We start from the raw sequence: 13,856 nt of genomic DNA, 5'->3' as shown, positions 1-13,856 counted from the left end.
AGAATATTAGATAAGAATCTAATAAAAGTTCTTGGTAATAAAGAATTAGATAGTCAGAGGATAATCATAATAATAATAATAAAAATGATTAAAACGGCAATCGCAATACTTAATTCGACAACTTAGATTGGAAAACTTTCTATTGACTTCTTTACTTATATAATTGTTCATTTTCTTTATGACTCTAATTGAAAAAAAAATCCAAAATTTAATCATAATTTTTTTAATTGATCTTTATACTTACGGGCAGTAAATCAAATTAATAGAATTGATAACATGAAAAAAATCTGAAAAATAGTCCTGTTCACGGAAAGAATAAGATGACACTGAATGTCATCCCAGATTATGCTGAGTGAAAAAAAATTTTAGATAGTAGCTAGTATAATCCAGATTACAATGATTATAATCCAGATATCACCCAATATAATCCAGATTATAATGATTATAATCTAGATATCACCTAGTATAATCTAGATATCACTCAGTATAATCCCGATTATAATGATTATAATCCAGATATCACTCAGTACAATCCAGATTATAATGAGTATAATCCAGATATCACCCAGTATAATCCAGATTACAATGAGTATAATTGCTTTCAAATTTTGACACAACGTTTGAATTGCATTATCGTAAGTTGCTATATAGGTACGTAATAAATTAAGCCAACGAGGATGAAGAGTAGGATATCCCAATCTGCGCGTTTGCCACCCTGCCTTCAGCTCGAGAGGCAATTTCACACGTGGATTAGAATGTCCTATCAAACTAAACAACAGCGGAGCGTAGTCGCATCAGCTATTTCTGAATAACACTCTATTTACAAATAATCCGCGAAATAAAAATGTCATAGCAATTACCAACTAGCAATACCATGGCAATACATAACAATACCAAAAACTAAACTTAAAAATAGTAATTCAGACTTGGAGGAAACCCATTTTTTATTTTTTATTTATTCAATTACATACATAAGTATTGATCTGTAGGCATTGATTATTCAATAATTAATTTATTAAATCGAAAAATAATGATTTTATAATTTTGTACATAAATTTGTAGCCTAATTTATATTAAATTATAAATATTTTTTATTGTAATTAAAATGATCGTATTCAGCTCATACAACATTAATGGACACGGAAAGAACAAGATGACACTGGACATCATCCCAGATTATCCTCAGTGATATTTGTGATGAAAAAAAATTTCAGACAATAGTTAAAAAAAAAAATCCAGATTATACTCAGTGTAATCTAGATTATACTCATTATAATCTTGGATTATACTCATTATAATCTTGATTATACTCATTATAATTTTGATTATACTCATTATAATCTTGATTATAATGAGTATAATCTTGGATTATACTCATTATAATCTTGATTATACTCATTGTAATCTGGATTATACTAGCTACTATCTGGATTATACTCATCATAATTTAGATTATACTCATTGTGATTTGGATTATACTAGTTACTATCTCAAATTTTTTTTCTCTCAGTACAATCTGGGATGATATCCAATTTCATCTTGTCCTTTTCGTGTAAGTATTCAATAAATCTATTTTTATTATTTTATAGAAAATTATTTTACAGAATAATGAAACTAAGAAACAAAAATTCGAAATAAAAAATTAAATTAATTTCTCGATTGATCATAGAACAGATTTCGGGAGCCGAACACAAGCCGATATTAACACAATATACTATATTTTATTCCATGATCTTAATAGTATTCTTGATTATCAATGCCATTAGTATTAACATTAACATTTGTATTCTTATTATTTTTTCTATAAGCCGCATTTGCAAAGCTACGAGGCGAATCAAGAATAATATACGGAACATTTCTATCAGTAAACACTGGCGCAGGTATCGGTTCTGGCCTCACATAAAATCCAGCATCGTTAGAATTAACATTAGTATTACTATTTTGATTTTTACTCCTTCGTTCAGATCTCAGTGCGTCAATGTCTCGACGATTCAATCCAAGCAGCTTTAAATTTTTCCGTGCATTAACTATAACCGCAGGGCCAATAGCACGTTCATCAAAATCATTATCAATGTTGCTGTTAACATTAACATTTTCATTTTTGTTTTCATCCAATGAATGTCTGTGTGCGAGATAAGCTCTTTCATTGACGTTAGTGTCGACGTTGACATTGTTGACACTGTTCTTCGAATGTTGCCGATCAGATTGATCATGATCGTTATTCAGAATCTCTAACAAAGATACAGAATCTGTCAGAGGTTGCGGTTTTTCTAAATTGCTCTCTTGGTCAATCAACTCACCAATCAGTTGAGATTTCGACAATGACACGTCTTCAGACAAATGTTGAGGGGTTGGATCGCTCTTGTAGCCGTTGGTGTTAACGTTGATGTTAGTATTCGGACTGCGACGATGTAAATTATTTCTCCGTCCGTGAACTGGTGCTTGTATTGCCCGTAAGTAATATTGCCGACTCTGACTCTCTGATGGAGTTACAATAATTATTTCTTCAGCATGAGGATAGTATTTTTTCGAATGCCGGTGATGAAGATGCCTTGCACCGTGACTGAAGCTTGTTTGTGAATTCGTTTTTCGCGAAAATCTAGGCTCAATAGCGAAAGACGGAAAAATATCGTTGGCATTGTCCATTCTACGAGGGTAATTAGGGTTTTGATTGTCGTCCTCTTCAACTAATTCGAAGGAATAATCGTGATCCGGAAAATTGATGTCAGATTCTTTAAGATCATTGTATTGGTCGAATTTTCCATTTTCGTCGGATATGACGTACTGGCGACGCACCGGAACGTCTCTACGGCGATCTCGTTCACGATCTTGGAAATAATCATCTGTGTTGCATAATGCGTTCCTCGCTTGACACTAATTTGAATTTTAAAAAAATTATTTATGGTATAGATCTTTGGTAATAAAATTATTTTTTTAATTCAATCACTCGATTGTAAATTACTAGCTTTAGAAATTAGGTGTCATGCTTAAATAACTGTTTAAAAGAATATTTGCAAGAAATTCAAATGTTCAGGATAAAATTTCTGTACTTTGTTTATTAAATACAGAAAAAAATAAATAGCAAATGCAACATAATGCAATCTTGGTAAATAAACATGATGAAATCATGTTGCAGCGACATGATTTTTCATGTTTCGGCTACATGACAATCATGTTTCGGTAGCATGACAAAAATCATGTGACAGGAACATGATTTATCATGTTTCAGCTACATGACAATCATGTTGCATCAACATGATTTATCATGTTTCAGCTACATGACAATCATGTTGCGGTAGCATGACAAAAATCATGTGGCAGCAACATGATTTGTCATATTTTGGCTACATAATAGTCATGTTGCCATAGCATGACCAAATCATGTTGCAGCAACATGATTTATCATGTTTCGGCTACATGACAATCATGTTTCGGTAGCATGACAAAAATCATGTGGCAGCAACATGATTTATCATGTTGTGGTAGCATGACAGTCATGTTGCGGTAGAATGACAAAAATCATGTTGCAGCAACATGATTTATCATGTTTCAGCTACATGATTTATCATGTTGCGGTAGCATGACAAAAATCATGTTGCATCAACATGATTTATCATGTTTCAGCTACATGACAATCATGTTGCGGTAGCATGACAAAAATCATGTGGCAGCAACATGATTTGTCATATTTTGGCTACATAATAGTCATGTTGCCATAGCATGACCAAATCATGTTGCAGCAACATGATTTATCATGTTTCGGCTACATGACAATCATGTTTCGGTAGCATGACAAAAATCATGTGACAGGAACATGATTTATAATGTTTCGGCTACATGACAAAAATCATGTGGCAGCAACATGATTTATCATGTTGTGGTAGCATGACAGTCATGTTGCGGTAGAATGACAAAAATCATGTTGCAGCAACATGATTTATCATGTTTCAGCTACATGATTTATCATGTTTCAGCTACATGACAATCATGTTGCGGTAGCATGATAAAAATCATGTTGCATCAACATGATTTATCATGTTTCAGCTACATGACAATCATGTTGCGGTAGCATGACAAAAATCATGTGGCAGCAACATGATTTGTCATATTTTGGCTACATAATAGTCATGTTGCCATAGCATGACCAAATCATGTTGCAGCAACATGATTTATCATGTTTCGGCTACATGACAATTATGTTGCGGTAGCATTATAAAAATCATGTTGCAATAGCATGACAAAATCATGTTGCCACATGATTTATCATGTTTCGGCTACATGACAGTCATGTTTCGGCTACATGATAGTCATGTTGCGGTAACATGACAAAACCATGTGGCAGCAACATGATTTTCATGTTTCTTCATAAAAAGGGCCTCTATCGGAATCACCGGAGGAATTCCGCAATTTTTTTTTACGAGAGTACATAATTGAATTTCTAACAATCATCAACAAAAATTCTGAAACAATTCAGAGTGATTGAAATTGAAGTTATTTTTACTCAAAAAATACAAAACTTTAAGTAACTTAATAATTCTTACCGAATATAAGTGAAACTGAACAAGGAAAATAACAAAACTAAACATGAAGTCCATGATGATCAAAATAAAAACAGTCAACTAAATTCTGGTTATAGAAACCGTAGTTACGCTAAGTTTCACTGGCGTATGGTTTCAGTGGTTCAGATGTTGTTGGCTTTTATTAAGTCATATGCAGCACGAAATCTCGTTATTTTCGTCGATTCATTAAATTTGATAAGAGAGCCTAAGTCATTTCGATGAACGATTCAATTTTCATATGGCTTTTTATGACTAATAATACATTTATAGGTGCCGTATAATTGCTATTGCTACTATTTACGTAGATTTTACCATGCACACCGAATGCGCGAAGAATTTGAGAGAGTATCAAAAAAGGATATTAGTCAATTGAAGATTTTCATTATCAAGATGTCATATATTATCATATTTAATAATTAGGAAAATTAGGAAGAAAATATTTTTCTTCCTAATTATTTGCTTGAGCGAAAAAAAAATTTTTTTGAGAAGAAATTTCACTTATTCCAACAAAATTAATTCTCTTGCTTTAAGAAATACGTATCTTGATCCAAGAAAATTTATTTAAGTCAAGAAAATCTTGTTGTTTAGAGAAAATTCAGCCTCTTGCTCCAAAAAATTTAGTTTTTGATAGAAGTAAATTTTCTTGTCTTGAGAAAATTTCTCTCTTGCTCTAAAAAATTAAATATAAAGATAGAAGTAAATTTTCATGAATATTTTTATTGATTAACATGTCAAATGGGAAGATCAAATAATATTTCATCATTTTTTTTCATTCAATATGTATAATTGCACGCTAAAATAATATAAAATGGGTATCAAATATTCAAGAGAAAAATTTTCTCAAGGTGAGAAAATTTTTTTCTCAGCTGAAGTAGGTGGCGCTGCTTCCCTAAGGTATCTAAAAATCTTGATCAAATATAAAAATTTATTGTATCAAGTATTTATGATACTTTGAATTTAAAAAAAAAACTTCCACCAAGAATAGAATTTCAAGAAAAATTTTTACTTCGTCCAACACAACTTCGGTCTTCCTTCAGGCACCGGAAAATTTTCTTGAGCCAAGAATTTTGTTCTCCAGTCAAGAAATTTTTTTTCTGTGTACCTATCCATTTCAGGTCTGACCGAATGTCGCTTTTCTATTTTGAGCGAACGGAAAGAGAAAAATAATGCGAAGCATAATTAATAATTAAAAATCGAACTCTGAATTACAATAGATAATTATGACTTGTGACATCGATAACGACACTGTTACGGATTATAAAATATTTTAATGAGCAATAAATATTCTTAAATTATTAGATGACATCAAATCGCTATGGTTATTGCTGTTTTTATTTAAACATACTAAAAATTAATTGAAAATATACGATCATGTTCAATATCAATAACAATTACATAAAATTGTTCAGTTAATTGAAAATCACCAGTGAACGTGCTATGTGTAATTATACGTTAATTATTATAGGATACGAAATAAAACCTGAAGTAAATTTTTATTGACGCGTTAACAATTAAATTAAAAACGACAATGCCTTTTACTGCAATAAAAATACAAATTAAGTGATTAGATTGAGATCGAGTATCAAGAGAATTCTTTATTCTTTATTAAAATTAACAAGGTAAGACTTTTGAATCGATTCTTTTGGTTTTTTTTTTTTTTTTAATTCTATTAATTGCAAATGAATTAATCTGAGCTACCTAGTCATTCGCATTCGGTGATTTACAATTGTTTCGCAATTTACAGTGTTTTCAGGGTTTCATACATAACGGACAGGTAAATTTTTTAAATGATTTTTATTTATTCCGTTTTTATTGCGCTTAATAAATTTTTGAAAAGTTTGGGAGTAATCTCCATTGAATTATCTTTACAATAGTATACGAAAAAAAAAAAATATTGTTACTGAGGCCATCTATTAGATACCTACTCGTAGATTCTTACTGTAGTAATGTGTATTCCTACAAGAGCACTACTCTAGGGCTACTGGAGCGATCTGTTAGTTGGCTAGAATCGCTAACCAACATTTTTCTTACAGCGCCCTCTTACCAGACAAAACGATTTAAATATTTAATACCAAAAAATTTTATTATTCTATCGATTCAATCTTTTATTAATTATTATTGAAAAATTATACGGATAAATAAAAAAGAATAAGTAATTAAAAATTATTAAATAGATTACATATTAAATTAACAAGTTTTTGATAATACTTATTTATTTTTCATGGACCATTTAAAAAAAAAAATTGTCACAAGAATTTAAAAATTTTCAGTTTTATATATTTTTTGATGGTCAATTTTTTAAGAAATTTGTTGGGGGAGTTTTAAATAATTTGTTGGATCTATAAATTTGCTCCGCCACATTTTTCATTAAATTATTCGGATTTGATCCTGTCATTGCACTAATTATTTTCAACTTTATTTAAAAGTTACCCAAACTATTAATATCTCTATTGGAAAGAACAAAAAATTAATAAGCCAAAGTTTTTTTTAATCATAATCCATAACTCTCGACAGTCGCATATAAATTACAGGTTGCTAGTAAATAATTATATTAATTTTGGAGGTGATAAAATGTGTCAAAAAACAAGATTGCGCGCAGAATCTGAGACTTGAACGAGGCATTAACCCCTGACAGCAATCCCGTATGGCTCTCCCAGCGCACCGGTTTAGCTATTTTAGCCAACTACTGTATTCCTGCCAGAGCGATCTACTAGATGGCTCTAGTAACTCTCTAACAGTTGGTTGAGTGGGGATAGCTACTATAGCATTACAATATTGCTCTGAGAGCAATATTTGTTTTTCCGTGTGTTTTTTATTTCAAAACTAAAATTCAAATTTGCGCGCGCAAGCGCGCGCCTCATATTTATTGTCATGATATATTTATATGTAATTTATGTGTACTATATTCACTTTCAACCAAACACAATAAGAATAGTTATTTTCGACCAATCACATCACGAATAAATTCGTTTCACATACATTTCATCTCTATTTTTCCACTTTTAATAATTTTCAATAATATAAGCTCGATAGTAGATATAATTTATTAATTTATTTATATTTTCAGAATATTCTAAATAATGAAATCATTAATGCAATATTAATCATTAACTGTTACTTAAAATAAAATTTATCTAACAATTCCTCTGTAATGATATTCAATTATACAATCCAAAGTTTGATCACAAAAAATATAATTTTCTCAATCAATTAACGGCTGTAGGAAGTGATCATTCAAATAGTATTTTTATTAGTGAACTTAGAAAAAAAAATCATTTATTAATTTACATTCTAGCCAATCCTAACAGTCCTTTAGGCATACCGGGATGATGGAGTCCCATATCGTGATTAATATTGATATTAGTATTGGCGTTGTCGTTTTCCGTCATTTGAGTAGATTGGGGTTGAGCCATCATCGGCATAGCGAACGCAGGTTGTTGGAAGGCTAACGGTGAAGGGCCGCCGCCCATTGCTAGAGCATTTGGGTCATTGTAACTCCCTGGGCCCATCGGAGAAAAAGATAAGCCAACAAATGGCGAGTTGATGCCACCGTAGCCTACTGGCGATCCTAAACCGGATGATGGTACGCCCAAACCGGGCGGTGGAACTCCTAAGCCTGATGGTGCAAGTCCTAAGCCCGCTGGTGGCATAAATGGCGGTCCCATTGGTGGGTAACTGCTGTATGCTCCCGGATAAGGCCCGCTTAAGCCGTCCATTGGCATTGAATTGTAGCCTGGGCCCCCGCGAATTCCGTAACCAGAGGACCATCCTGGTTCAGCTGATGCTGAACTTACCGCGCCTCGATTGCCTGCTAACGCTGTTCCTAAGAACTGGCTGGAACATTCTGTTGCTAGCTAGATGTTGAATAAAAATTTATTTTATTAATTTAATATTAATTTTTGCAGAAAATATTAATCGTGGAAAAAATTGGGGGAAATTTTAATTTTCTAAGAAAATAATTTTGAAGAGTTTCATCGTTTTAAATCAAGAGGAAAAATTCTTGAATCAAGTCAAATTTACTTAAGATAGAACCCTCGCGACTTCCGCAGTCAAAAGTTTATATTAAAGTGTACGGTACATACTCTTGAGAGTCATCATTGACAAGCCCAAAACTTTTTGCTGTTTATGTACTTATTTTAGCCAATCACGAACGAGAAACTGATCGTTTGAAAAGTCTGGCAACACTGCATGAGCGTTAATATATTTTATAGTGGTTACACTGTAGTTTTTTGGACCAGTTGTAGACTAACCTCTGTTTTGATATACGCGTTTATTTATTTATTTACATACATTTATTCGGAAATATAATTACAATGTCTGAAAAATTTTTGTCTGAAAAAAAAATAATTGACAGTATTGTTTTGTTTTTTCAGAAAAATCAGTAATTAAATTTTTTGTGTTGATGTATTGACTGATTTTAAATTTTACTATTTTTTTATTATTTCATCTGACTATTATTTTTATAACTTATCAAAGATTAATATATATTATTATATTAAAATTGTTAACTTTTTTTAATTCTTTAATAAATATAGAAAAATACTTATTTTCATAAAATAATCATTGTTATTTTTTTTTTAAATAAATAAAATTAATAACTATAATATTACACCTAACGTACATTAAACTTTTCAAATTTTTCAGCGCAAGCGCGTCTCATACTTTTTTCGCGGCTCACAAAACTTGCGTTGTTGCCATAGCTTTATTAACGTATCCCTTCCTCGGCTAAAGTCTGGTAAATTTTTCATTACTTATTAATAAATATCTGTGAAACTGTGTGGTAATTATCAATGAAATTATTTTTAAAAAATTGTTTAGTTGTTAGTTAACGTTACTCTAGTTTTTTAAAAAGATCCTAAGAAAAGTTTCTGAGATATAAAAATGTTTGTAGGTAAACTTTTGGATATCCCGTATACCGTAATGTATAAGAGCGTTCAAAACTCAAACTTTGAAATTAAATATCTCTAAAACTAGATAGTCAAAAATTTTCAAATTGCGCCAATCGATGCAGAATTATATGAACATTCTGTTAAAATTTTTAAAAAATCCTAAGAAAACTACTCTGGCGAGAGTACTACCTTAACATAAAATTTTGATCAACTTTTATTTCAAAATTTTTTATACGACCAATATTTTCGCCGTAACATAAAAAATTAATTATTAACTGTTATTTTAAAATTAAGGCAAAAATTCTGGTGCTATAAATTATAAAAAATTACCTGGACTAGTACGGAAATGATTAGGATAACTGCAAAGCTCTTCATGATGACTGAGTTTACAAAAGTGCACCTAATAAAATTCTCGGATCATTTTATACTGAATCTTTATCTCATTTTTTTCAATTATTATGAATAAAGATATTATTGACTTGTTATTAACGATAAATTAAAAGTTTAAGCATTCAGAAAGTTCGTTATTAAAATTAATTAATTTAACTTTTAATAAATCATAACTTTTCTTGTTAGCTATTGGACAGTAATGATAACGAATCGCAATTCGTAACGATAGAGTTAATTGGAAATAAAAAAAAGAAAGTTAATATAAAGTTATGAGTATTAAAGTTTAGTTATATAGACAGTAGGGTTGAATGAGGTGCTTCAAAAATTTAGTAAAAAATTTTTTCTATTTTTTAGAAGCTCTCAAAATGTTCAAAAACATATTCCATTTTATGCTACTTGAAAAAAAAAATTGTAAAAGGTATTTACGTAACTTTTAACGTAATTTAACGTAATTACCCTTTTTAAAGGCGTGGACAATGCTTAAAGAACAATTCTTAGCCACTCTAAAAAATCGATAAATTCACAGGGCTATTAGCAATTCATTGGCCTGTAAAAATTCTTTAAAACATTTGTCTCTCCATTTATATGAACAAAGATATAGTCAAGATAATTCATTTCAATTTTTAAAATGTTCCTTTGATTTTTATAAGGCGTATTTATTTAAAGTCGGACAATTTCGTGAAAATTTATCATAAAGAAACTTTAAAAAAACGAAATTCCTGCTCGAAAAAAAAAAAAAAAAAAAAAAGGTCCATTAAATTAATGAATTGAAAAAAATTTTTCCAAACTTCTAGACCAAGAAATTTTTATTAAGTAGTATGAAAACAATTAAAAAATAAAAAATTAAGCGAGTTTGAGTTCTGAAACATTTCTTACTTTACTGCTTTAGATGTGTAATATACTATTCTTGAGTCAAGAGAATAAATTCTTGACTCAAAAAAATTTTCTTAAACCAAGAATAATTTTTTAGATCCTTAAAGATGAGGAAATTTTTGAAAAAAAATCTCGACGAAGTTTTGTGTTAAATATTTAACACTTCCATGCGTAAATTTAAGATTTGTTGTGTTAAATTAAGATAAAAGTGTTAAATTAACACAAAAAAGTGTTAAATATTTAACATAAAAATTTTTAACACCAAATTTTTTGACCCATGGACGCAAAATTTTTAATTGAGAGCAATCGCGTGGAACCCTATTTTTTTCAGAAATGTCCTCCTCTAAAAAGGACCTTTTTTCTGATTTTTAATATCACCAATAGTTATTGAGTTATCTTTAATATTAAAATAGAGATGAAATGTATGTGAAACCAATGTATTCGTGATGTGATTGGTCGAAAATAATTATTCTTATTCTGATTGGTTGAAAATGAATACAGTATATATAAACGACACGTAAATATATCATGACAATATATATGAGGCGCGCGCTTGCGCGCGCAAATTTGAATTCTAGTTTACGAAAAACTGAGATTATTTAATTTAGTCATGTTTTTCGTTAATAAAAAATTGAAATTTTCGTTAAAAAAAAAATAAAAAAACATCATCATTATTTTCAGAATTTAATTCCGCATCGAATGAGTGATTCTTCATATTTTTATCACAATTTCTAAGATTTTTATTAGCAAATTTGGTAATGGTTTACGATTCTACATCGGAATAAATTATATTCTTTTCTCTCCGTGTGTTCAAAAGTGATTGCGGTTTGAAAATTAAAAAAATAGTGTTTAATTGAACTTCTATCAGACTTTTGAGCTCGGAGAGCTCAAAATTACATTTTTGAGCACTGAAGTATCAAATTCGCGGGAAATTGCATGGATGGCCTTTAGGGTCAACCGTTTTCCAAATTTTTTTTTCAATGATTAAATTTAAAAATAAAAGAATCAATTCACGGACTATTATTTACGTACTCCAGACAAATTTCATGATTTTTTTATTAAATAATTACTGTGTCAAAAAACGTCGCAGTATCTTGTTCAAAATTTACATATTCACCTGCCCTACAAGTTCTTAAAAAATAAATGGCATTCTGACGTGTGCACTTAAAAATTTTTCAAACTTTTAATTTTTGCAAAAACTAAACTGAGTTTTACTTTTTTACCATGAAATATATCTTCCTTTCTTCGTACAAAATTTTTTTCACCATTTTTTATATAAAAAATTAAATACTTTAAAAGTTAGATAACTTTGATGCATAAAAGTGAATTGACTCAATCAATAAAGCAACGTCGAACATGTATTTGAATTGATTGAAAAAGAAAATTAATTTGTTGAAGAAGTCAAGTGAATATATGTATACGGTTCATTAGTTCTGAATGCGCGTGAATTTAAGCATGGATTCAATGCAATATATATATTCCATACAAATATATATTTATATGTGGTGCTTAATTAACTAGAAGGAGATCAATAAACTTGTCTAGTATATGACCTTTTCGTAAGCGTTTACAAGCAGAATTATGGAAAATGACAGAAACACTCGTGAACTGATAAATGATTTATCGATGCGCCTAAATGTCTATCAACGTTAATGGTTCAAGAGTTCAAGAGTTGTAATTTACTCTTGCGATTTTTTTGAACCGATTTTTTAGAGTAATATAATACATTAAACTTATACAAATAATAATTTTAGAAATTTAATCATCAATTTTTATTTTACAGTTTTTACATCCATCAACAGCCGTTGGGATGATTTTAAATAAGAAAAATATGGTTTGTCCTAAACTAAGTTGAAAAAATTTATTGTAAAAAATCAAGAACTACAAGCTCAAAAAAAAAAAGTTGTAAAAATACATTTTTTCCGCACAGAAAGAAAAATTTCTTGGCTGGAGAACAAAATTCTTGGCTCAAGAAAATTTTCCGGTGCTTGAAGGAAGACCGAAGTTGTGTTGGACGAAATAAAAATTTTTCTTGAAATTCTATTCTTGGTGGAAGTTTTTTTTTTTTAATTCAAATTATCATAAATACTTGATACAATAAATTTTTATATTTGATCAAGATTTTTAGATACTTAGGAATTTTTAAATACCTTAGGGAAGCAGCGCCACCTACTTCAGCTGCGAAAAAAATTTTCTCACCTTGAGAAAATTTTTCTCTTGAATATTTGATACCCATTTTATATTATTTTAGCGTGCAATTATACATATTGAATGAAAAAAAAATGATGAAATATTATTTGATCTTCCCATTTGACATGTTAATCATTAAAAATATTCATGAAAATTTACTTCTATCTTTATATTTAATTTTTTGGAGCAAGAGAGAAATTTTCTCAAGACAAGAAAATTTACTTCTATCAAGAGCTAAATTTTTTGGAGCAAGAGGCTGAATTTTCTCAAAACAACAAGATTTTCTTGACTTAAATAAATTTTCTTGAATCAAGATACGTATTTCTTAAAGCAAGAGAATTAATTTTGTTGGAATAAGTAAAATTTCTTCTCAAAAAAAAAATTTTTTTTTGCTCAAAAAAATAATTAAGAAGAAAAATATTTTTTTGGTTCAAACTTTTTTTTTCTGTGTATTTTCAAATTTATTCTCAGTACATTACTTATAATTTATAATTTTCAAACGGAACAAAATTTTGATACTTTCTAATTGCACTTATATTTCTAAATTTTTTCAATATTCCCATTAATACCAACGTCCTGATGCAGAATTGATATTAGTGTTGGAATTAGAATTAGAATTTTCAGCGCTGGCTTGTGGCGTCATTGGTAGCGGTTGCATTTGATGAGGATAAGCCATTGGAGGGTATCCTGGCATCGCTTGCATGTACGGATTCATTCCATAGCCATATTGCCCCTGATATAAATAAAAAAAAAATTATAGAGCAATTATTGTAAAATATTTATGGACCAATTTTATAAAAAAATAAATAATTAACCTGGACTGAAACAATTATAGCAAAGAGAGCGAAAATTACAGCGTGGATTTTCATTATTTTGAGAGTTGAAAATTCTATCTTGAAAATTCAAAGACTACTGATATTTCTTCAGTTGTTGCAAGTCTTTAAATACTCACTTA

General features: G+C 29.6%; 2 protein-coding genes across 2 annotated transcripts; both read right to left on the bottom strand.

Annotated features, from left to right (window-relative positions):
- Window positions 1–1,019: 1,019 nt before the first annotated feature.
- On the bottom strand, window positions 1,020–4,649 carry LOC141532284 (uncharacterized). The gene is made up of 2 exons (XM_074250559.1): window positions 4,542–4,649; window positions 1,020–2,874 (listed from the first exon to the last, which is right to left on the bottom strand). Exons 1-2 carry the CDS (start codon window positions 4,593–4,595, stop codon window positions 1,735–1,737), a joined length of 1,194 nt encoding a protein of 397 aa, XP_074106660.1. The 5' UTR covers window positions 4,596–4,649; the 3' UTR covers window positions 1,020–1,734.
- Window positions 4,650–7,729: 3,080 nt separating this feature from the next.
- LOC141532393 (uncharacterized) lies at window positions 7,730–9,823 on the bottom strand. The gene is made up of 2 exons (XM_074250722.1): window positions 9,779–9,823; window positions 7,730–8,413 (listed from the first exon to the last, which is right to left on the bottom strand). The coding sequence occupies exons 1-2, from the start codon at window positions 9,821–9,823 to the stop codon at window positions 7,844–7,846; spliced, it is 615 nt and encodes a 204-aa protein (XP_074106823.1). The 3' UTR covers window positions 7,730–7,843.
- Between the last annotated feature and the right edge of the window lie 4,033 nt (window positions 9,824–13,856).

Source organism: Cotesia typhae, unplaced genomic scaffold (assembly GCF_013202065.1).
Source record: "Cotesia typhae breed Kobodo isofemale line unplaced genomic scaffold, CoteBio_Ctyphae contig_59, whole genome shotgun sequence".
NCBI classification, from domain to species: Eukaryota; Metazoa; Arthropoda; class Insecta; order Hymenoptera; family Braconidae; genus Cotesia; species Cotesia typhae.
Note: the sequence above shows the minus strand (reverse complement) of the source record. Positions and strands in the feature narration are given on the sequence as shown.